Genomic DNA, 22114 nt, shown 5'->3' with positions numbered 1-22114 from the left:
AGCATTATGAAATCAAATATTGAAAACGTGTACTTCATTATATATTTGCATATTTATCTTGAGGATTATATTCAAGGAATTGAAAAATTTGAAAGTTAAATTGTTTTTTTTTTTTTTTTTTTTTTTTTTCTATACATGTATTTCGATAGGCGATGAAAGAGTAGGATGGCTGGACCTACGTGGCATTATAGCAGATCCAACGATATTGCCAATAAAATCGGACGATGACTGGCAAGCGAATATAAAACCGCGGACTTAATAACTGCCCGAATGTTATCGAATAATTAGTTTCTAGGGCGTGGCGAATATACAGTGCACACACAGTTTCACGAAAGGAATTTCGCCGTGGCCGACAAGTCGATACGACTTGTGTTCGATTTTTCGTTAGAATTACCTATCGCGCTCGACTCTCACTCATAAAAGGAAATAGCGACAGGCAGTCGCGACCTGTGTGTAATACACCAATAAAGCGGCGGGGCCGACCGGGCAATAAAGCTGAAATGGCACGACGGATTCGGTAATTCACCCAGGGTACGGGCCGGGGCTGGTTTGCAGTTGCAAATTCGCGAGGTTGCTTTGCTTATGCGGCGAAATTGATAATACGGTCCAACCCCGGTGTCCTGCGAGGCGTCGCGCAATAAAAATGCGCCCTCTCTCCTCCCCGCGTAGGATTAGCTTAAAGAGCACCGGAATTTTATTGCCATTGTGAGAAATGATATTGCCGCGACCGCGAATCGCGGATTCGGTTATTCGAGCCCGAGTAATTTAAAAACGGGAGATAACCGGCGGTTTGCGCTGACTAAGCCAAGTGCAAGGATTTCCTTTTTTTCTCTCCCCTCCCCCCCCCTCCCTTGCTGAATGTATTATGGATATTTTATGAAAAAGCACGATAATGATATTTGGACGACAAAAGTGCGGCCCGTAACTCGCCGCGACGATAAAATTACGAAGAAGGACGGAACCCCTCTATCGCAGCAGATTAATCACGCGCGCGCGCGCTTGTGTCCTGGAAACGTTCGTGCTTTTAGAGCGATTGTCGTTATAAAGAATGATATTGCACTTATTACAGACCGTAATTTGCTTTCGCGCTACTCTTTAAAGCCCGAGCGTGGACCGACTGTAATTGCTTTGGTAATTTCGGGCGGATCACGATAATGTTGAATTAGATAAACGTTGGTACTAAAATGAGAAAATTATATGTCACGAGTCCGAGAATTAAAGTTCACCGAGCCTCGTTTAAATTGACGTTAATTCGCGTAATGCGATGTTTGCACGTGTCGTCAGACAAAACGATCGGAAGTGTGTGTACACCAGATCATCCTGATCTGAGAAAACAGGCGAGGATCGCACGAAAAATCTCTAACCGAGCGGAGTAATTTTCTCGAGACAAGAGATCGCTTCGTAAACCCTCTCCGGATTGATACGCGTAATAAATCACGAGCTGGAAGCACCGGGAGATCCAGCTGAATCCCGCACCTCTCGCGCCCGCCTTGGCGGCTTTAACGGTCGTGCCGAACATCTTTCTGGCCGATTTACAGTTCATCAATCGCCGGTCGACAGGTGGATGCTCGTCATGCCCGTCGATTAAATGCCAATTATGTCGATAGGATAATTTAACGATGATTCAATTAGTCGCGGTGAAGTTAACAAATACGAAATCGCAAATACCGTGATTATATTACCATTTAATTGACCCGCCGAGGGTACGTATGTTTCAAAAATAATGTTTTCACGTTCGCGCCACTCGACTCGTATGGAGGTATTTACTACGATATAAACTGTATTCGAACACATTTTCAGTTCGACCATATTGACGATGAAATCCGTTTATCATGCGGCTGTTTATTTCCCCGTCGTTGCCAATTTTTTTCTCGCGAATCTGTGCCGGACGGATGTGCCTGTAAAATGCATTATTAAGGTCGATTCATGCTATTCGGCATGGACCGTCACGTTCCGGCAAACGACACGTACTGGCACCGGCACGATAAAATTAGCACATGTTCAGACTGTTGCGACAACCGTTCGACAATTGACGTTTGGCGATCATAATGGATGGCTCATCCAGCGGGCGAAGAATTGGTCCTGATAGGCTTATTTCTAGACGAAAACGAAGCCGAGAAGTCAAGAAAATAAAGAAACGAAATCGAAAATGGGTACATGCAATATTAAAAGATAAAATAAAATTAGAACTTGAAGGAGAGCATTAAACATTATTCAAGAACTTATTAAAATACGACGAGTTTGATGAATATTTTAGGATGCCGCGATGCAAATTTTATTACTTGTTAAAATTGATTAAACTTACGTTACAAAAACAGAATACATCGTTTCGTGAGGTAATTTTAATTAATTTTTCTTGATTTATCTCTTCATCCATTCTCTGCCGTTTACCGATTCAGATCACCAACGACATGTAACGGCAAAACATTCTTTGCGAGAATTTTGGCCGACATCGACACGTACCGTTGCCGCGGTTGGTGTGGATTCATTAAAACGCATGTTTTACAGCTATGTCGATGCCGATACGTGTCGGCGGAACGTGACAGTACGTGCTATATAGCCCAAGCGACTTTTATTCGGTGCGAGACATAAATAAATCGCCGCGAGTTTTATTTTCGCGCGTATATCACAACATTTTAATGTTTCAACGAATGCTTGTGAATTACACGTTTGTCGGCGCCGCAGTCTTATCTTTGTTTACGAACCGTATGCGGAATTGTGCACAACGCTAATTTTGCGCAACCTTTCAGGACACGTGTTGGATGAGCATAGTTCGAGCTTTCATAATTCACGTGCGCGTCAGGATTTTCTCACGACGAGCGTTGTTGTCCAAAAATTTCGCCATTGTTAATATGGAAGCGCGCGAAATGTTTGTTACTGTAACACAACGGCGATATTCTCCGAGGATTTCTGAACGATCGGAGAACCACAGCGAACACATGGGCACAAATTAAATAAGCGAATTTTACGAATCGATCTCTCACGACGATCGTTGATCTCCTTTTTTGATGATTTCATGATAGGGCGTTGTAGACTAATGAATCGTAATTCGATGTTAGAGACTTAATAACAATATACGTATTAAATTTTACGTAACATGTACAACACGTTGCTAAATTGCATTTTTGTCTAGTTTTTTTGCAATATTTAAATATCTAACGTGTAATAACTTTCGGATATAAATTCTGGTAGTTATCTCTTTCGGTAATTTACGTCCGTAAAAAATGCAAAATTATGTTAGAGGAAGAGAAACGAGCGCGATTTTCGGGCTTTATCAACACCACATGAACTTTCGCGTCCCGGCCTATTAACAGACTATTTAAATTTTTAATGGTGACGAAAACGTAGCGTAAGTTTCTCTTGGCCGCAAGGAATTTTTATCAAATAATTTAAATGAAATATTTTTGTTTCAGCACGCTTGGAAGAGGAGAAGGGTGCGTCGAATGTACAAATTCTTTGGGCGGCCTGTCAAGCCTTGGCTAGGACAGTAAAAATCGCGCCACTGGGTGCACCAAAGGATAAAGCAATTAAACCGCTGGAACCCGAAATTAAGGCCGTCTCGAAGGCAGCACGTAAGTGTCTTGATTTAATTTATTACATTAAAGGCATAAGAAAATTTAGTTTGATATTAAGGATATATTAAGAATCAAATAAGTAATTAAAAAATTGAAGAAATTAAGGATGCTGTCCAAATTTTAATTTACAAATTTTAATACATAAATAATATAAATTTATTAAAATCTATGCGCCCTGCTGTTTCTCATAGATGATAATTTATTCGAAATATTTTAGCCATGCGCATATATGCTAACTTACGTGCATTTGGACACACTTGCCTTTCAAACGAAGAAATAATGCGATGGGCTTCTAAAGTAATTTCATATTACGGTGGGCTGCAGTTTGCGGCTGATACAAAATATGGCGAATAACTTCTAAAGTAACGCGAGAAACTTAGAGTGTGGAAACGCGAAGCGAAGACTTTGCAGTTGTAGCTGGGGAGTCGTCGCATTTCGCTGCTACTGCAGCCGTAATTATTATTGCTCGCAATGATTGTTATGATTGCCGCACATTTTTTTTCGCATATGAACTTTGTTAACATCAACATCGGGCTAAGTTAATTAACTCGGCGGAGTATTGCGCAGGATCTCATGCGCGCTATTATGGTCTCTGAAACATTAAATACGTACACGTGCATATTTACAGAACGCAGTTAAATATTTAAATGACTAAAAACCTAACGCCCTCTCTGCCCCCCCCCCCTCTCCTCGTGTAGCGTCTCTTTTCCACAACAGACGAACAATTTATCTAAATTTCCAGCTTAATGTTTATTTATGTATCTCCGTTATTATTCTACGCTGTGATATCAAAAAATATTATTTTTACACGGGATGTGTTATTGTTTCATCCTTTGAATTTTTTCGGCGTGACATAGCGCCGTTTCCAGCGCGTTGGAACACGCTTTCAACAGCACTTTGCTGCACAACAATAGCATTCGAACGTATAAAAGCCGAGATTCACATATTTCATCTGATTCACCTTTTTTTCGCGACTTTTTCCGTAAATATAATTTGTCATACATATATCTTCGTGCCTTGCCACTCACAGTCTCTCGATGTTTGCAATTGTCAATTTGAAATACGAGAGCGCTATCAAGTTCGGTGATGTTGATTTTTCTCGACGTTGATCTGTTCTCTGTCAATCAGAGTCTAATTTGAAGCAGCAAACGCGCGGAAAGAGTTTTGCTCCAGCTTTCACAGTATTATAGTAGCTTTTTCTCCGCTCGAGAATGAGTTCCGTACGCGCTTTTAATTGCTCGGTCCCGCCGCCGCGTCCCAGCAATTCGCGCTCTATTTCAAGGGCGGCTTTCGTTCCGAGCCAAGGTATGAAAGGTTGGAACAATAGAGACGACGGCGCGGGGTCTCTCGCTTAAATTCGGTGTGTGTATGTGGGTTACACCGAACGGTTAAGAGCGGAGCAAAAGGCAAAGAGCACCGTCGAAGATTTACCGTTTAATCGGAAGCGAGCGTAACCTTCATAAAGGCTGTACGGTGGGCATTTCAAAAGAGCCCGTGTTAGCCTGATGGAGCGTCGCGTACGTGTTCATTAATTATGTCCCTACGAACGTTCGGCCTTAATTGCGCCAAGTGTCTATAAATTCTTTTCCCCGAGCGTTTTCGCCGTTTTAATCTCTCTCTCTCTCTTTCTCTCTCTCTCTCTCTTTCTCGCCGCAAAGTCGCCTTCGTAATTTTAATTTTCGCTGATACTTTCCAATCGACAATTAGCGCAACGGACGCGTATTCCCGGGAGGTTCAATCGATGTTTCAACCATTGACGTAAATTTGCGATTACCCGATAAAAACAGCCTTCTCACCGTACACTTATTATGGTACACCTGTTATTTGCGATAACTGAACGAGAACCGCAAGTTGAAACGTGTATCCATAGCGCGTTGTAGCTGCAGTGTAAGCAATACGTTTAACGAGAGAAAAACATAGCCAGAATGTTGCGGATACGGTGGCCACAAAGCAAATTGGGCTACAGCGGAAATTCGGTTATTGCGAATAACATACGTACGCTGATTAATTTTCACTCGGAATTCTCGAAATGTTGGCCGAACGAACGAGCGGATGAAAAATGGACGTCAATTGGTACTTTAATTAATTAAACAGATGGGTTGAGTTGTACATTCGCATCAGTTCAGTTTTCCTTTGATTCCAGCGAAGGAGGATCCCCTGGTGTGCGCCGCAATTCAAAGCATTCCCGAGGAGGCGGCCAAGAGAGGCGTGTTCCCGGAGGATACCCTCCGTGAGAGGTTCCTGAAGGTAATTATCACATTCTTTAAAATCAGACGTGTCCCTCGCGAAACGATCTTTGAGATTGCCGATTGCTATTAACAATTTAAATTGAACAAATAAACGTTTTATATAGCATTTTACACTATTAAATATTACAGAATCAAATTAAATTAATCCTTGAGTTAATGATGAGTTGTTTTTTGTTAATTTTAACTTTCCTGTATGTCAGAATTCTCTCATCAACCTATTTCTGTGATTAAATCGTTCAGTGTCAAAGTGAACAGCGTTTATATTAACGTTTGCATTTAGTAACTGAATTTCAAATTTAGTTACTAAACATTTCTTGAGTTGAATTGTTTACCTCTATTTTAGTTAAATTGACGACAAATTGAATAGGAACAATGGTGATTTGAATAATTAAAAATAACTCAAATTGCGTACAATTTGACTGCAAATTTAATATTGCACAATATAATAAATTCTACTTTGTGCAATTTATTACATTATACATTAAATTTGATTATTTAATATAGGTATTTTTGTTATGTATCGAGTTCAGTTCAATTTATACGTGGTAAATGTAATAAATTTTTCCTTTAACTTTAATAAATTTTTATACAACAGCATGATAATTTTCTAAAGTTTCCCTTTTCATTTACCAAGTTTCTTTTTTACGGCATTAGCTCGCGGAATTCGTTTATGTAAATGATAATATCAATTTTTTAAAGTGGCTTGCTCGTACATTACTAGGTAGAGAGCGTGGCAAGAAGATTAGCCATGGTGCCTGAAGGCGGTGCAGCTCTGCCTATATATCTTCTTAGCTATCTTCAAAGTTTCTTGATCATCAAAACGGCCAATTCAATTCCGAAAAGGGAGCTCGAAGACGAGCCAATCGACGTAGACTCGCTGAATACGTACGACATACTCCAACGTGCCAGGTAAGAATTCTCGTAAATTGTCAAAGATTCCCGTCTTCGTAGATGAAAGGATCGAATGAATTTATTGTGCGCAAAGGAACTCGCGACCGGATTGTAATCGAGGCGGAATACCTTCCCCAGTATCTATTTTATCGCACATTATATTCACACTGGGTCTTGTAAGTCTTTTAAAATCCGTCATCTTGCGAAGTTTACGATACGAAAACGGCACACGGGATGAGAAAGTAAACAACGGCGGGTGCAAAATTGTCGATGCTGAGCACCGATAGAATTTATCGTGTCGCCGATTAAATGCACTTTTATTGTACTCGTAACTCGAGCGGCAATTTCCTCGTCACGCAAGGCCCTCCGTCACCCTTTCTCTTGATCGCTCCGGTCTCGAGTTGACCCTATAAATTATCCTTACGAGACCCTAAGGACTGAGTAGAGCGCAATATATCCAGCCGACCATCAACGAGGCGGGAAAGACGAAAACACCTGCCGTAATACCCGCCACGTACACTTTGACAAAGAACACCGCCATTTACTACTCGTCAGGTTATCCTCGGCAAAATCCGCTGGCCGTTTTACCAACTTATCCCTTCGTTTTTCTCGTGTCAGCGGCCCTTTGGTTTTCCGGCCCTTATGGAAGGTGCCCTCGATTTATCCTGGGTAACACTAAATAAAGATAACCATATCTCGCGACGCATATGTTGTAGCTCCCATCAATTTATTTTTTCAACGAAAATTATTGTCGTGTCCCATCAAAACATTACAATCATGTTTTATTAAAGCCCACAGCGTAAATAAAATATCGGCGCGAAAAATGGAGCGTGCGAAAGCGCTCGACTGTAAATTTGTGAGAGAATCCGTCGTTAAAGTTTCATTTTGACGATAGAATGTCTTGTACAGCTGTGAGAAAATCCGTATTGGCACGTAATGACGTTCTATCCGATATTCGAACGATCTCACGTACGCAAATCCGCGAGAACAGCGGCGCGTGTTTTCGTCCGCACGAAAAATTCATCGCTCGATCGTGTCTTAACTGCGGCGGAAAAATTGCAAATGTTTGAGGAGAGCGAGACTTTAACGGCCGCGATACGGGATGCTGGAAGATACAATCAGCCGGCGTCTCTCACGCGTCACGAAGGGGCACCTGTACTCAAGGAGATAGAATCGAAAAATTAAAATGCTTCAATCTGTTTAAAAACTACCCCATACAGCACAGAAATTGCAGCAACATTGTTACAACGTCGCAGCAATGTTCCAACAATATTTCTGCAAACAGAAGATTGCAGAAATATTGTTGCAACATTGTAACAATGTTGCTGCAAGTGCTGTATGGGTACATAGAATTACATTAATTAAAGCTAATATTATATTAAAACTAATACTATAATATTATAATTAAAATTTCAAACCGATTGACCGTGTAGCTTGTAAAGAAAGTAAAAGTTTCAACAAGAGTTTTACATCTTACAAACGAATGGCGTGGGAAAAAACTCGTAATTTCTCGAGATAATATACGATCGTGATCTGCGAAATTTAACGTAATTTCTTGATTTAGCAGCTGAATGGCTTTGAGCGAATTGACTTGTGACATTTTGTAATTTCATACGTAATTTTGCAGAGTAGAGCTTGCAGCGATACGTGCTCTTTTAATCAGAGCTATTCCGCGATGCAATTTGAGTTGTATTCTTCCCTCGCCGCTCGTAGAAGGCGTGAGCGGTGTCCTGATGAATACTTAATTATTCTATCAAGAATACTTTTTGTTTTCTTTCAACGCGCGGAACCTCATGCAAAACAAACCGATATATCGCAGCAGACGTAACGAATGGCACTCGGCGACGTAAATAAGTAACATATTGCTGATACGAATGGCACGCTTTATCAGCGGACTGACAAAGAGAATTTAGTAGTCATCGCCAATTTCAATAAAGTTTCGCGGACGTATAGCATTCGCTTATACTATGGTAAAGCCATAACCCCAATATTCAGGTATTCTTGAGAAATGATGATAAAAACTTTTTTATACAGAAAAAAAGTTTAGTATCAAATCAACAATCTTTGTTTTATATATAAGCAAGAATATAAAATCTTGGAAGAATTTATAATTTTTAACAGACATAATTTTCTTACATCAAGAAAATTTTTCTCTTCATGTAAGCAAATTGTGTCTGTTTAAGATTATAAATTTTTCGAAGATTTATATTCTTGCTTATATATAAAACACATTGTTGATTTGATATTAATTTTTTTTCTGTGTACCAACATTGTCCATTTTTTTTGCGTAAGCGATAAATGATTGAAAAGGTTATATCTATCCTTTTAATAACTTTTTTAATAGAATCGATTGATGTAGTTAGTTTTTTTTACAGTAATTTTTTAACAATTTGTTACAAAACTGATTTTACAATGTTTTTTTTCTATACCCGGTTCTTTTTTAATGGTTATTTTTTGCTATTTTTGCTGATCTAATGATAGCTTCAAGAGATTAATGTTGATAGGAAAACTTTTATCACCATTTTCTCGAGAATGTCTGAATATTGGATTTTACGATTTTATCATTATATCAGTATGAATGAATATTACATACCATCAAAACTTTATTGAAATCGGTGATGAAATCGCCAGGTTTCCCGGATCAGTTCCGAGTTAAAAATAAGTCACGCCGATATAAGTTATGCCTTTAGAATTGCCGATATGTGCGACGTACATCTGCGTAACGCGTCTTCGTCATCCATGAACGAATGCACCAAAACGCGAACGTGAATCTGTTAAATTTTTAATTTTGGGGTACACTGCGATATGCACACATTCTTTCAGCGCCCGCGGGTAAAACTTCTAAGCTCCCGAGAGGTGTACTATCGCAACGTACGATCGATATATCACGAAACTACATCCCGTAAAAAATTTTACGGACTTGAAAGAAGCACCATTGTCCTAGCTTTTGCAAATGAATATTTAAGGAACACGTTTTAAAATTCAGGTTCCATCTTTTGTTCGATTAGTTTGAAACACGAACGACCGTACGTGCATTATGCAACGTAAGTAGGTCTGTTTTATAATTATCCGCATTTTATTTCGAGCAACGAAATTTCTAAATGGATATTACAAGCAATGAACTGTGTTCGTCGAAACTGAATTATCTCTTGAATTATCTCTTGATTATCTATTGATTAAAATTAAAGTGGAAGCTAAAAGATTTTTCTCGATACTTTGAAATATAAAGTTTCTTAAATTAATAAAAACTGTAAATTCTCGCACAAGAGAGATTTCTTTACTAAAAATAAAAAGAAATGAGCTTTAGATAGACCAAAAAATTTATAGATAAGAGGAAGTATACTGGCGGATTCTTTGTTTTACACGATAATTCAATTAAAATTATTATGAGAAATCCATATCGTGCACCGAGACAATCGCTCGACGTAAAGAAAACTGACTGAGCTTATCCACGATCTACAGCAAAGGAACATACCCCCCAAAAAAAACGAAGGATTTTCTAAATAGACCCGGAGAATCGTTCGTGAAGGCCAAGCGGGAAAGTTTCCGCGGAGCGATATCGCCGAATATGAAATCCGAAAGCAGCAAGAAACTTCAGTATCCACGATCGTTGCGCGTCCGTGCCCCGAATTAGGCCATGTGGACTACCTAGGAGAGTCGATCTCAAGATACCGAAGGGACGGATAAACGTTCCACATCGCGCCGCGTCCCATTTCACGTAACCCTTCTGCAGGATCTGTCATAATGTGTGTGTATATGTGTGTGAGAATATAGGCAATGTAGTCTCCGACGTACACCGGATTGTCCGTGATATCAGTTGATCCTCGAGTTGTTTTTTGCAAGTTGCAATTTCTGCAGCAGACCAGATACGGTCGAACAAAATCCGGTAATGATCAGTTAATTTTTAAATTGACAATATAATACTAGCATCAATAATATTAAATTGATTATATCAATAATATTAAATACCAATAGTTTCTATTATTTTGCAATAAATCCCAAACAGAACGTACTGGGTAACTAGGTTGGACTTGGATTTAGGTATCGCGGAGCAGCGAAAGAAAGGATGACTTTCAATTGTACCGTCCGCTCGTTTAGAAATTCTCTCGCGCTGCTTTAAAAACACTGGCGTTTTTTCTTCCCTTCCTAATCTACCCCGGTAAGCCGGGCTGCAACATTAATCTCACTTTACCGTATCGGAAGCGACCCGATGTACTCTGTGTAAAGTTCCCGGCCGATGTTCTGTCCTGCATGTGGTTTTCTCTTGGAGGCTCGGCGTTTCTGCGCCAAGAGAAAAGCTACATCCGCTGGATATCACCAACTTAATCCTAAGCTGATGAATAAACATTTCGTCCTCCAAACGAACGAACAAACGACTCGTGGGAGATGTCTGTTCGAACTTTTGGCTAGGGATAAAGTTTTCAGCAAACCTCGGCTTTTCTCTCTCTTTCTCTCTCTCTCTCTCTCTCTCTCTCTCTCTCTCTTGTTCTCTCAAAATTGACGCTTCCTGGAAGATCGTGTTCGATAGTGCGGCTTCCGGTTCCAGGATGTCGCCAACTATTCAGCCTTTCGCCAAACTCGCTCAGTCCGATATTTCACCGAAAACGTGAGAGAATGACCAGGAAGGAAAAGGAGAAGGAGAGTGGGTTTTCGTGTGTCTCGAGACTGTGGAGTGAAGTGGCCAGCAACCGGTTGTACTCTTGAATAACCATAGAGAAATCGGCCACAAATCTTCCACGTTGATTGCTTCCCGCAAATTGCGGACCGCCGCCATTCGTTATTTGCGAAACGTTCGATTACATCAAATTAACAAATCAATATTTGCCCAGAGACGTTATTACAATTTATTAAGCTGCGCCGAGCAAATGAAAATATTATACAAATGGATCTGTCTGACGTCTTTAAACATATCGCCTCTAATCGATTGTTTCAGATATTGGTTGGATCGCGGCAACTTTAAAATGACCCTGAGGTACATGAATCTGCTGAAGGGTGCGCCCAGAAGCGTCGCCAGCGACTGGATGAACGAGACTAGGATCCTATTGGAGACGCAGCAGGCAATCGACACCCTGCTGGCGTACGCAGGTGCAACCGGTCTCGTATATCTCGGCGCCGGTGATCCCGCCAAGGTCAGTGTACCAAGTTACAATCTCTTACACAAGCAGCGCGATTAAATACGCTCTCACGATGGTCCAGCTGAGAAATGCTTGTTGAATGTTTACAGTAATTAATAGCCAGCTGCATCTCTCTCTCCGTACCAACGATAGTTCGCTCGTTAAACGTTTAACTGATATTTTCACGTAATACAGGTTTTGCACAGCTTTTCTTTGATAGCAGTCACAGCACATGATAAGATTAATTATATTTATTTGTCATCGAGAACTTTATTGCATCGTTGTAACAGTTACAATTTACAGAGTATCTTTTTTTTCAGCTAAATATTTATTAATTTTGCAGAAAGCATTGTTTATTACGTATTGATTATAATGTACAATTGATTAATTTACTTGATGTTATCGCTTCTCTCTTGATACGCATGTATGAAAAAGGCATTTCAATTATCGATGTAGTGTTTTTCGATGTACTATAAGTGTTTACAGTAATTGGACGTGGATTTGCGAGCGTCTCTTCATTTTCCTTTCGGTGTTGTCCGAATTGTTCCAGCAGAAGTAAGGCGGGCGGAGCGTAGAAAATTGTCCCGAACCACGAGACGGGGGCGTCCATAGAAGAACGGGGCGGGGGTGACGGAGGGAAAACAGGGAGAGAGACAGTGAAGAAAACAGTGAAGGCACGAAGAACACGGAGATATCGCTGCCAGTCTTGTATAGTCAACATTATCTTTTCTAGCAATTAAAAAAATAGAAATATCGTGTGCCGGGAGAGGCGAATACACAGTGAGACGCTTTTCTTTTTCCTATCGTTTGCACGCAAATATACTTCCACGCGCGTTGAGATGCCGCCTTCGGGGCTCGATTTAAATTTTTCAGTGGGACACACGCGAAGAGGGAGTTTTAAATAACTCGGATAGATTTCGAGTGTGCCGTTGAGCGGAACAGTGATACGAAATTTAACGTGGAATACTTTGTCTGATAATCGTTTTTAATTAAATAAACATGTTATCTGACAAAATTTGCTTCTATTATTATCAAAGTAGTCATCGCGCGCAAAAGTCGACATGTGTCAAACATTCATTTTCATTCATCGCTATTCCGCGCAACGGCTTCAAGTAACGAATCGCGATGGAGTAGAAAGCGATTACCGGACGCAGTGTAAATACCGAATGCATTCTTACTTTAAGGACGGCGGTATGAAAAAAAAGCGTTCAAGCGCGTTTATCCCACATTTATCGCAACGCGTACGCACGAATATTTAAATTATTATTTGCGATTGTGCGACGCGCGGCCAGTCACATCTCGCACGCGTCTCGCACGCATTGATCTCGCCGTTTTGTCGCGCTTGCATTTTCGACGATCACCCGATGCGCGTGCATTCGGCGTACTCTCCTCGTCCTGATCCATCTATCCACCCATCCATCTACCTATCCATCCATCCATCCATCCTGAGTTGAGTACCTTTTACTTTAGAACCGGATATTACTCTCTCCCGCGCGCCGTACTCTCGTCGCTCGTACCGCATCGATCGCCGCGCGTGTCGCGTGCCGTTACCTCGTCTTTCGCCTCTCACTTGAGACCTCTTCGCTATTTCGAACGGGACGGGGAAGCGTGCTAGATATCATTGTAAAAATTGGAAATAAAATTGTTTTTCGTGACGAAACGTGTCGTATTAATTGATCAAACGAGAACTCAATATTCTATTCTTTGGATTACACAATGCAAACAATTTCTAATATGACCCAAAAATGTATCAACACATTTAAATAACTGGCAATGTCGGTCGAAAGCTGATTTTAGTGCTCAATAATTTTCTAGGTGAATTTATAAAGACTTACAAGATTTCCCAAGGCGACGTTTTATCCTTTTGACCTTTCAAAATGACTTATTATCGTATTTTCAGAAAAGCATGTACGGAGTGTCTCGTGTATTTTAAAAAACATTTTAAATATTTATTTTAAAAGTGTTTTAATTAAATTTTGAAACAGATTCCTTGAATTCTTTCCCATGAAAAGCGACGATATTATTCTTTTTAAATAGCAAATGCGGATATAAGAATAAAAAATGGATCCATCGAACGTTTGATCTTGGACAATGCACAACTCGTGGAAAGGCGTGAATGGAATTCGTGGCAAGTCTTGAAACAACTACTACGTCATTTACTAATGTGGCAATGTCATTGACCACTATTAATTAGTTGTCTGGCATTCTGTAATCATAGGTCATCATTGCGCTGGTTCGTGGAAATATCTTTTTGAAATCAGAAATGTATCGGAAAATAATAGACAATTTTCTCTTTACAATCATTCAATTTTTTTGCTCAATAATAATGTTGAGAAGGTAAATAATAAAATTTATTTCCTTTATTTTTTTCAGCCACGTTACAAATCATGCCTCGATGTAGAGTTTCAAATTCGTATTTGTTTGCTGGAAAATTAATATATATGACTTTTTGATTAATTACGGTATATTAGCTTATAATAAAATAATTTATTTTAGTTAGTAATTTGGATCGAGCGCCAGCATTGTCAACAATAATTATTTACAGGTAGGTATATATACTTATATAATTTCATATACGCGAGTGCATACATAATTGTATATATGTATATATAATTTTCTTTGGCAATATGCTTAATTAGCAGTTAGTTGCCGAGGAGAACACCCTTAATTAACGGTAATAATATTCTTGTCGCTCAGAATAAGGATTTCGCGAGGCACGAGTCGTCGTGTATTTACATCATCACGAAGTATTTTGCATCTTTGCGGTGTAATGTTTTGCACGTTAAATAATTCTAGGAAGAGATCGGCGACCGAATGAGCACAGTTAATTGCATTAACTAACGATGCTAATGGAACACGCGGAAGAACACTCGGAAACTCGAGGGGTTACAATATGTCGGGGTGAAGCAAGGCGGAAACTATTATACGGGGTCAGGTGTATGCGCGCTCTGAATACATAGTGAGCGCGCAAAAAGAAAATCAGCGGAGCTAATTTGTATTTAATATTTTTCAAGAGTCGCATTTTAATCTAAATTTAAATTTATGTTGGAATAGAAATGTTTATTAATAGAAATTACAAACGTAAACAAACGAGAAGAAAGACACGTTAATAAAATCGCACGGTCTCTCCTCTGTGCGTCGTATAATAAAAATTTTACACGTCTGTTTCTTCTTTCTCTCTCTTGCGGATGCATAAAAATCTGCAGCTTACAAATGTTATTTGCGCGTTGGAGTATTATACGCGAATTTAGAAGGATCCTTGTGCCTTTGGGGCCCCGTGTCTATCCCTACGGAATAATGGAGCCACCGCTAGCGACATGTATTTTCGTGTAAAACATCGCTTTGCGTTGTTTTGCCGGGGCAAATAAAGATCCCGAGGGGTCGGATAAAATACTGCGGCGCGCGCAAAGACGGCGAGGGGCTGCGCTAATTGGCGACGTTAATGACACTCGCGGCCGGTGCTCCATTTTAATCTAATAACGGGAGTCCTCTGTAAAGGATAATCATCCTGCTTGTCCCTCGGGCAACGCCAATCTGTCGCAACCGCGGAAAAAGTTTATGCCCGCAAAGCGGCGCGGTCGAATGCGGACATTTCACCGCGCGACAAAGCGGCTCAATTAAAGATGCTGCGCTTTTTACGTCGCAGAAAAAAAAATTAATTCGGCGCACAGAGCCGTGATTTACATGGATTCGCGTAATCGCACCGAACTTCGTTCAATAAAACGCCCTCGGACAGAAAGTTCTACGATTCAAAATCAATGACATTTCGTGGATATGAATAAATTTGCCGGAAGCGAGTATATATAGACGATTTATTACGGCAAAGAGCCGAGAGCGATCGATAAATTATTTCTACGTGGTTGCAGCTAGACATTGCAGGATCTTTTTTTTTCTGCTCTTTTTCTTTTTCGTTCTGCGTACTGGAGATCGGTTCGAGACGGCACGATCGCTTCATGTTCGGGTGACGCGCTTGTTGTCTCTTGATCTGCGAGATTAGGGTGAACATCGCGCCATCATTGACGTATCGACATTGCTTTAAAATCAATTTGCCATCCGGGTGCTTACGGTAACGGCCACGCTCGTAATACTCGGGTCCGACGCGGGTTTAATCCGCGTTGGATGCTCCCAAACCACCTATCGTTGTCGTTGTCGTCGTCGTCGTCGTCGACAACAATTGCATTGACATTCATAACTGGTTGACGTCGATCCAGTCCGAATTAGAGATTCGCCCGGTGACTCCTGTAATGCCAGCTGCAACGATTGTTTCGAACCGATAGCATGCTTCGTCACGGTCGGAAAATGCCAAAATGTGTACCGCTGTTTCGTGTGAAGCTGTCGAAACGACAATTATATATCCTGAACGTTTATTACGCGTGACCTAATCAGTAATAATCGCGCGGTACCATAAACAGAAAATAATCTATTGAAAAAAATCAAATAATGATAAACGAGAAGCCTCGCAGTTAGATCTAAGTGCTGATATAAATATTTGTTATGTGATTTTATTTATATATTATACTTTTCCAATTTGAACAAGAATTAGTAATATTACACTGCAAAACATATCCGCTCTAAATATGACGGAAAAAAGTGACTTTTTTTCCACTTTAAGTAAGTGTGAAATTAAAGCAGAATTATCGACGATCGACGAGTCGAGTCGCCATATTGCGAGGTTGTCCGCTTTAAACAAATAATCATTTGTTTAAAGCGGACAACCTAACTTAACCAACTCGCAATATGGCGACTCGACTCGTCGATCATCGATTGTTGCTAATTCCATTTTAATTTCACACTTACAAAGTGAAAAAAAAAGTTACTTTTTCCATCATATTTAGAGCAGATGTTTTGCAGTGTACGATATTAAATTGAAAATTAATTTAATAACAACTTATGCTAACGAGCATCTAAATGTGAGAACTGTTAGGAGAACTTTTTTTTGTTAAACAAAAACTGTAAAGAATTTGTTGCAAAAAATAACACTTCAGCTAAGATTCGAACCTTGAAAAAAATATTCTCCATTTGCGCTTTATCTTTTTATATTTATTTCCAGAGATTTATATTTTTTTTTAAATAGAAAAGGTTTTTAAATGTTAATAGAAAGTTGCGTTTATTTAATTATTTATTTTTCTCTCGAGTATCACGTCGCTTTTGATCGTAACGTTGCAGCATCCGTCCTTAAAACTGTTAAGCCGAGGGACATTCCCCGTTGCAGCTGATATTCCCATCGGATGTAGGAATGCAAGTACGACAAATCGAAATAACAACGGCGCAATTTCACGGTGGATCGGCCGTTGTCGTGGCGCGCGTCATATATCGTCCGTGGAATAATTACTGTAGCGGAAGGACCGACGTCTCTCGCTGTCGAACGGACCGTCTGGAATTCCTGGATCGAACTCGCCGAGGCGAAGCGTCCATTCTGCGGATGCCAAAGTGAACGTACACCGACGGCAGTACCGGGGTGAGTACATAAACGGGAGGGCGGGCGCGCCCGCGCGCTCGTGCTCGCACCCTCTTGACAACCTCCAACGGAGTGCAGTTGCGGATCGGATGCACGCGGCACCGGTCCATAAAGTAATAAAGGAGTCGCGATATGCTGCGGAACGCACTGCAGGAAATGCACACGCGCCACTGGGATACAATCCCGGCATATAATAGTACTGCAACGCGGCGGCGCGAAAGCGTGAAATACATGTGGGAAAGATTTCGGACACGCCGGAATTGTATATACAGATCGGGAATATCAGTAACCGATTGACAGATCGAATTATCCTCCCGCAGTGAGAGAAGCATCAATCAAACGTTTAGTTGTAACCAAATGATGATTAAGTGAATTTTGTAGCTACTAGTACCAAAAGCTTAGTTATATTTACGGAACTATTTGGTTATAGTTGAATAAAAATAATTGTTTGGTCAAAAACAACTTTCGATAGTTACAATTATAAAATTCGTTTGATCACTAACTAAACGTTTGGTCTATCTCACCAAATATTTCAGTGTGAAAGCTTGGAGCTTTCCCATTGCGATAAAACTGATTCTACATGTTACTTCTTTTTTTTTTTTATAACGATTGACACCTCATTGCTACTCTTTGATTGATCCAATATATTTTCAATGGCAGATTGTGACGCGTTAACGTGATTTTTGAATTAGAGTTAAACGGGCTCTAAAGGTAATCGTTATCATGGTTGATCGAATTTGATAGAATTCACACGAGTCGCGCGCTTTACTCTCTACCGACGCGCGATGCGATCGCACTTTTATAACGGCGCGATTGACGGATCGAAGCCAATGAGAATTCGATAGTTTTACCGAGCGACGGATTTTCAATGCGGGTCCCGTCGCCGCGCTGAGAATTCCAAGCGGGCAAAAACGGTCCCTCGACAAAATCTGCTTCCGGCAAAACGCACGGATTTCGATAAACCGTTTTCCATCCCTCCTTTATGCGTGCCAAAACGTTAAATCCGAACGATCGGCGTTCAATCGTAACTGACATTCATCATTTAGCCGGGGGCGACCGTCATTAATTAATTAGCCGTCGACAGACGACGACAGCGTAGCTGCGTCGGGGTAAACTAATTTGAATGTCGGTGACGCGTTGCATATGGATACCACGAATTATTCGACGTTCTTCGCGATTATTAATCGGCGACGAGTTTTTCGTAAGCCCCTCTCCCCTCGCGTGCCGCGAAATTAATTAATCTCTTTTTGTCCTTGATAATGCGGGAGAGACGCTTGCAAAAAGCCTCCCGCGTCAAGCTGCTCTCGACGTGAAAAAATAACGCTTACGGTGCTGGTACATCGGCCCGCTGTACAAAGGCACGCCTTGTCAGTTTTTGCCTTCTCGTCAGCATTTTGACATTTACCGGTGATGCGCGCAACGTGAAACGTCGGGCCGCGACGTATGTGCACAAATGTTTATTTGTTTTATACTGCTGAAAAGTCAAAGAGCTGATTCTTGCACTTTGTCCCGGGGCGTTTACGAGATTTTTCAAGTGTCTGCTTTTACGCGAGCGGTTTTCGCTAACGCGGCCGTCGTCATTCGTCGCGAAAATGGAGGGCTCCAGAACGAAGGGCGCGCAAAATAATTGCACTACCGACGCTGACTAAATAACATTGTTTTACAACGCGATGACGTACCGCATTCCCGGGGAGGTGTGTCCTCGTATCCTCGCTGTTTCCCCCAATGTCTTCGCAATTCTCCTTTGTTACCCGTTACGCTGCAGCTATGTACGACGTACAGCTGGGTATGTACGTGCGATACCGCAGATATGGTGCGACTGTTATTTTAGCTAACGACCTGCACTTTATGTCGCTATTATTCATACATGGCGAACGAGTAGCGCGGGAGGACGTGCAGAGAGTGTCAGAGGTCCCAAATAAATTATCCCAATAACAGTAAACGTGTAAGATTAGGCGACAAGCTAAATATGCTCAGGTTCTTTCGAGATCTACCGGGAATGATGATTTATGACTGCGAAGACGCGAAATCTCGAGTCTCTTACCGCGCGACAGGCTGACCGCAGGATCCTCTGATCGCAATAAATTTCCGCGGCTTAGGATCAACCGTCATTTTACTCGGATTGGGCAAAGTGCCACGGAAAGACACGTAATTTCCGCCGATAGAGAGCGGAAATATTAGCATATTTATTGAACGTCAGTCGTCATCCTCGGGATTTCGGTTTTCGACTCTGATGGGTCGCGCGACGATTTTCCTTCGACAGAACACGCTCCGTAAGGAACCTAACATAATTATTTTAGCAGTTCTGAAGGAAAATCTCAGTCTCTCTGCGTTGAAAGGCGATCCGTCACTTTGCTCTGCCTGGCTCTTAAACCGCTTAACGGAATTATTCTTGGAAACAATTCCTCGAGAACTGACATTTTTGGCTACTGCAAGATACGATTATCTTCTCTACTGATCACGATTGCTAATCTTTACTCTCTCGGTTGATCAAAAATATATTGGGAAATCGCAGAAATCTCTTTATCGACCGTCATTTATTAATCTTTTTTTCTGTATTTTGCTCGTAGCTTTATTCGACGATATGTCTTTCATATAGGAAAGGAACAAAGAGGAAATTGCCCCACTCTTCATAAATGATTATTATTTCAATGAAGAAACTCGATAGTTCGTCTCTTGAAACTTCTTCTTCGACATTTGCGTATTTCCGTGCTATACCTTCGGCCGTGGAGCGTCTTTGATCTGTAAGCGTTACGTAACTCGTACATGTGCGCTACATTTTTAATGTATCTTCTCGTCGGTAGATTTTACTAAAATTTCACAATCTTGATGTACAAAGGAATCTTCATCAAATCGCTTTAGCGATTTTGTAGTCACAAAAAGGAGCGCGAACATAGCGATGTAGTGCTATATCATTAATATGAGCCGCTTATTTCGAAAGTGATATAAGTTTAGTTTTGAAACTGTAAACATCGAAGAGGGGGGTGGGGGACGTTAATATGGAGCATTGGTTTTAGCGAGAATTCTGAAACTTTAAAATTGAGTTTCAAACAGTCTGTATGCAAATTTTCAATTTTGTTGGCTTTAGGTTTCAGCATCGAAAAATCTTTGGTGTGTTTCATTAAATTTGACTCGTTAACGGTGCATTACAGAAATTGAAAAAGACGCCGATTCGCGGCGTACACATTCAGACGATCTGCAAACATTTCCAATTTAAATGTAATCTTTAGAACGCACTTGTTGGTATGCACGTCAACTGAGGGAAACGCTTACTTTAAGTACATTTTCATAAGCGACACTGATAAAAACTGAAAAAAAAAGAAATATGAAAGAGAGACAGGAAGAATGATGAGTAATTAGAAATGACATTTTTTTTATCTTTTGGCGAAGTTTTTAATTAACAAATTTGCATTTGATCTACGACGAAGTAAGTTTTTAATGAGTATACGCGCGAATAGCTGAATCGAATTCATTTTTTCATGCTCTTTTAGTATACGGAAATAATTTTTACCGTGCTCCGCGGCGGCTGTTTGGTGACGATAACGTTGCAATGAATCTAAAATTAACACGCAGGATTGATTGTAATTGTTAACTATAATTTCTTTAATTAATCGTTCACAAAATAATGGAAACGGGGGAGAAATATCCGCGCCACGTAATTGCTGCAATATTTACGATCTTTATTTTCTGATCCCAGAAGTTAGTCCAGGCCAAAAAGCTTTCGCAAGCACTCTTCGAGGAAATGATTAATTCGCTGGGGAAACCGAAGAGGTCGGGAGATCGGCGTGGTAATACGGCGAATGGTTTATCCTCTCCCCCTCGAGTAATTCTTAGCGTCATAGTTAAGTGTATTTGACTAGGACATCGATTAATCTCGGTTAAGTCGCTACTGCGGTAATGGAGAGATACGTGTTGAGTTAGCGTAGCATACTTAATGAGGGTGGCGATGACAAATCCGGTTTAAGGGAGAGTGCAGAACTGAATGTCTTCGTTACGCAAATAGAATGATAATGAAGAAAATGGAAGTTAATTCTCTAAAGCTATTAATAATGAATATTGCATCCGCATAGCTGCATCGGGATGAAAATCGCATTTAAATACGCTTTATCTTTAATTACAGCGATTAAGATTTTGTTCATTATATCGTTGCGTTTGCGGACTTACCAAGACGGACGGTGTGTTTCGTTGTCAATTGTTGACGACACTTATTAAAGAATCGGTACGCTCTGTGAAATCGTTCATGACAACAGAGCGTACAAATTCTAAAATAAATAACGTAACTGCTCTTGATTTAATGACTGTTATCCGTTGTGCGATCCGCTGGTCTCCGCTGAAAAAGATTCACAAGAATCACAGATAGAAAGGGTCAGATGCGAATACCAGCAAATTGTGAATTTTCCAAAATTTTCCTACCTCAGTATTCACGATGGTCGTTGAGTGCAAATGATTTTCAGCGTGAGAAATCATTCCGGCAATCGGCGAAACGGTTTTTTGAGAAGGTAGAAAGTGATATTTTACAGCGTCCACACACACATTATACGCACTCAAAAGGGAAGCACGTGTCATACACGTCTCTTGTTGCGGGAAAGCATAACCTTCTCGCTACTTGACTGCCGGCATGCGTAACTCTCACGCGGTAGGAAGGCCGTAATTGTTCAAAGCCCCCGTCCTCCCCTAAATAAATTGCTGGTTTCACGAATGGACGATCAATCATGTCCGAGCGACGTCGTGCTTTCGTCGAGCACTTTGCCGCGCTTGAAAAATGTAACACGACGTCGATCGTAAATAATCGTCGCACCGATGGAATGGGAAAATACGACCGCGGCA

The 22114-nt window shown here is 40.7% G+C and overlaps 1 protein-coding gene across 3 annotated transcripts in view; it reads left to right on the top strand.

Annotated features, from left to right (window-relative positions):
- Nucleotides 1-13489, top strand: part of LOC105196433 (MICOS complex subunit Mic60) — a 37039-nt gene extending 23550 nt beyond the window's left edge. For all 3 annotated transcript variants that reach the window (XM_026133763.2, XM_026133761.2, XM_026133762.2), the window contains 5 exons: nt 3414-3572; nt 5719-5822; nt 6546-6733; nt 11649-11844; nt 12383-13489. In XM_026133763.2, coding sequence (XP_025989548.2) covers nt 3414-3572; nt 5719-5822; nt 6546-6733; nt 11649-11844; nt 12383-12388 — 653 coding nt within the window. In that variant the 3' untranslated portion in view covers nt 12389-13489. The remainder of the gene's footprint in view (nt 1-3413; nt 3573-5718; nt 5823-6545; nt 6734-11648; nt 11845-12382) is intronic.
- The last annotated feature ends 8625 nt before the right edge of the window (nt 13490-22114 follow it).

The sequence above is a fragment of the Solenopsis invicta genome, chromosome 16 (assembly GCF_016802725.1).
Source record: "Solenopsis invicta isolate M01_SB chromosome 16, UNIL_Sinv_3.0, whole genome shotgun sequence".
In the NCBI taxonomy this organism is placed as follows: Eukaryota; Metazoa; Arthropoda; class Insecta; order Hymenoptera; family Formicidae; genus Solenopsis; species Solenopsis invicta.
This window is presented reverse-complemented; position numbering and strand designations above follow the sequence as displayed.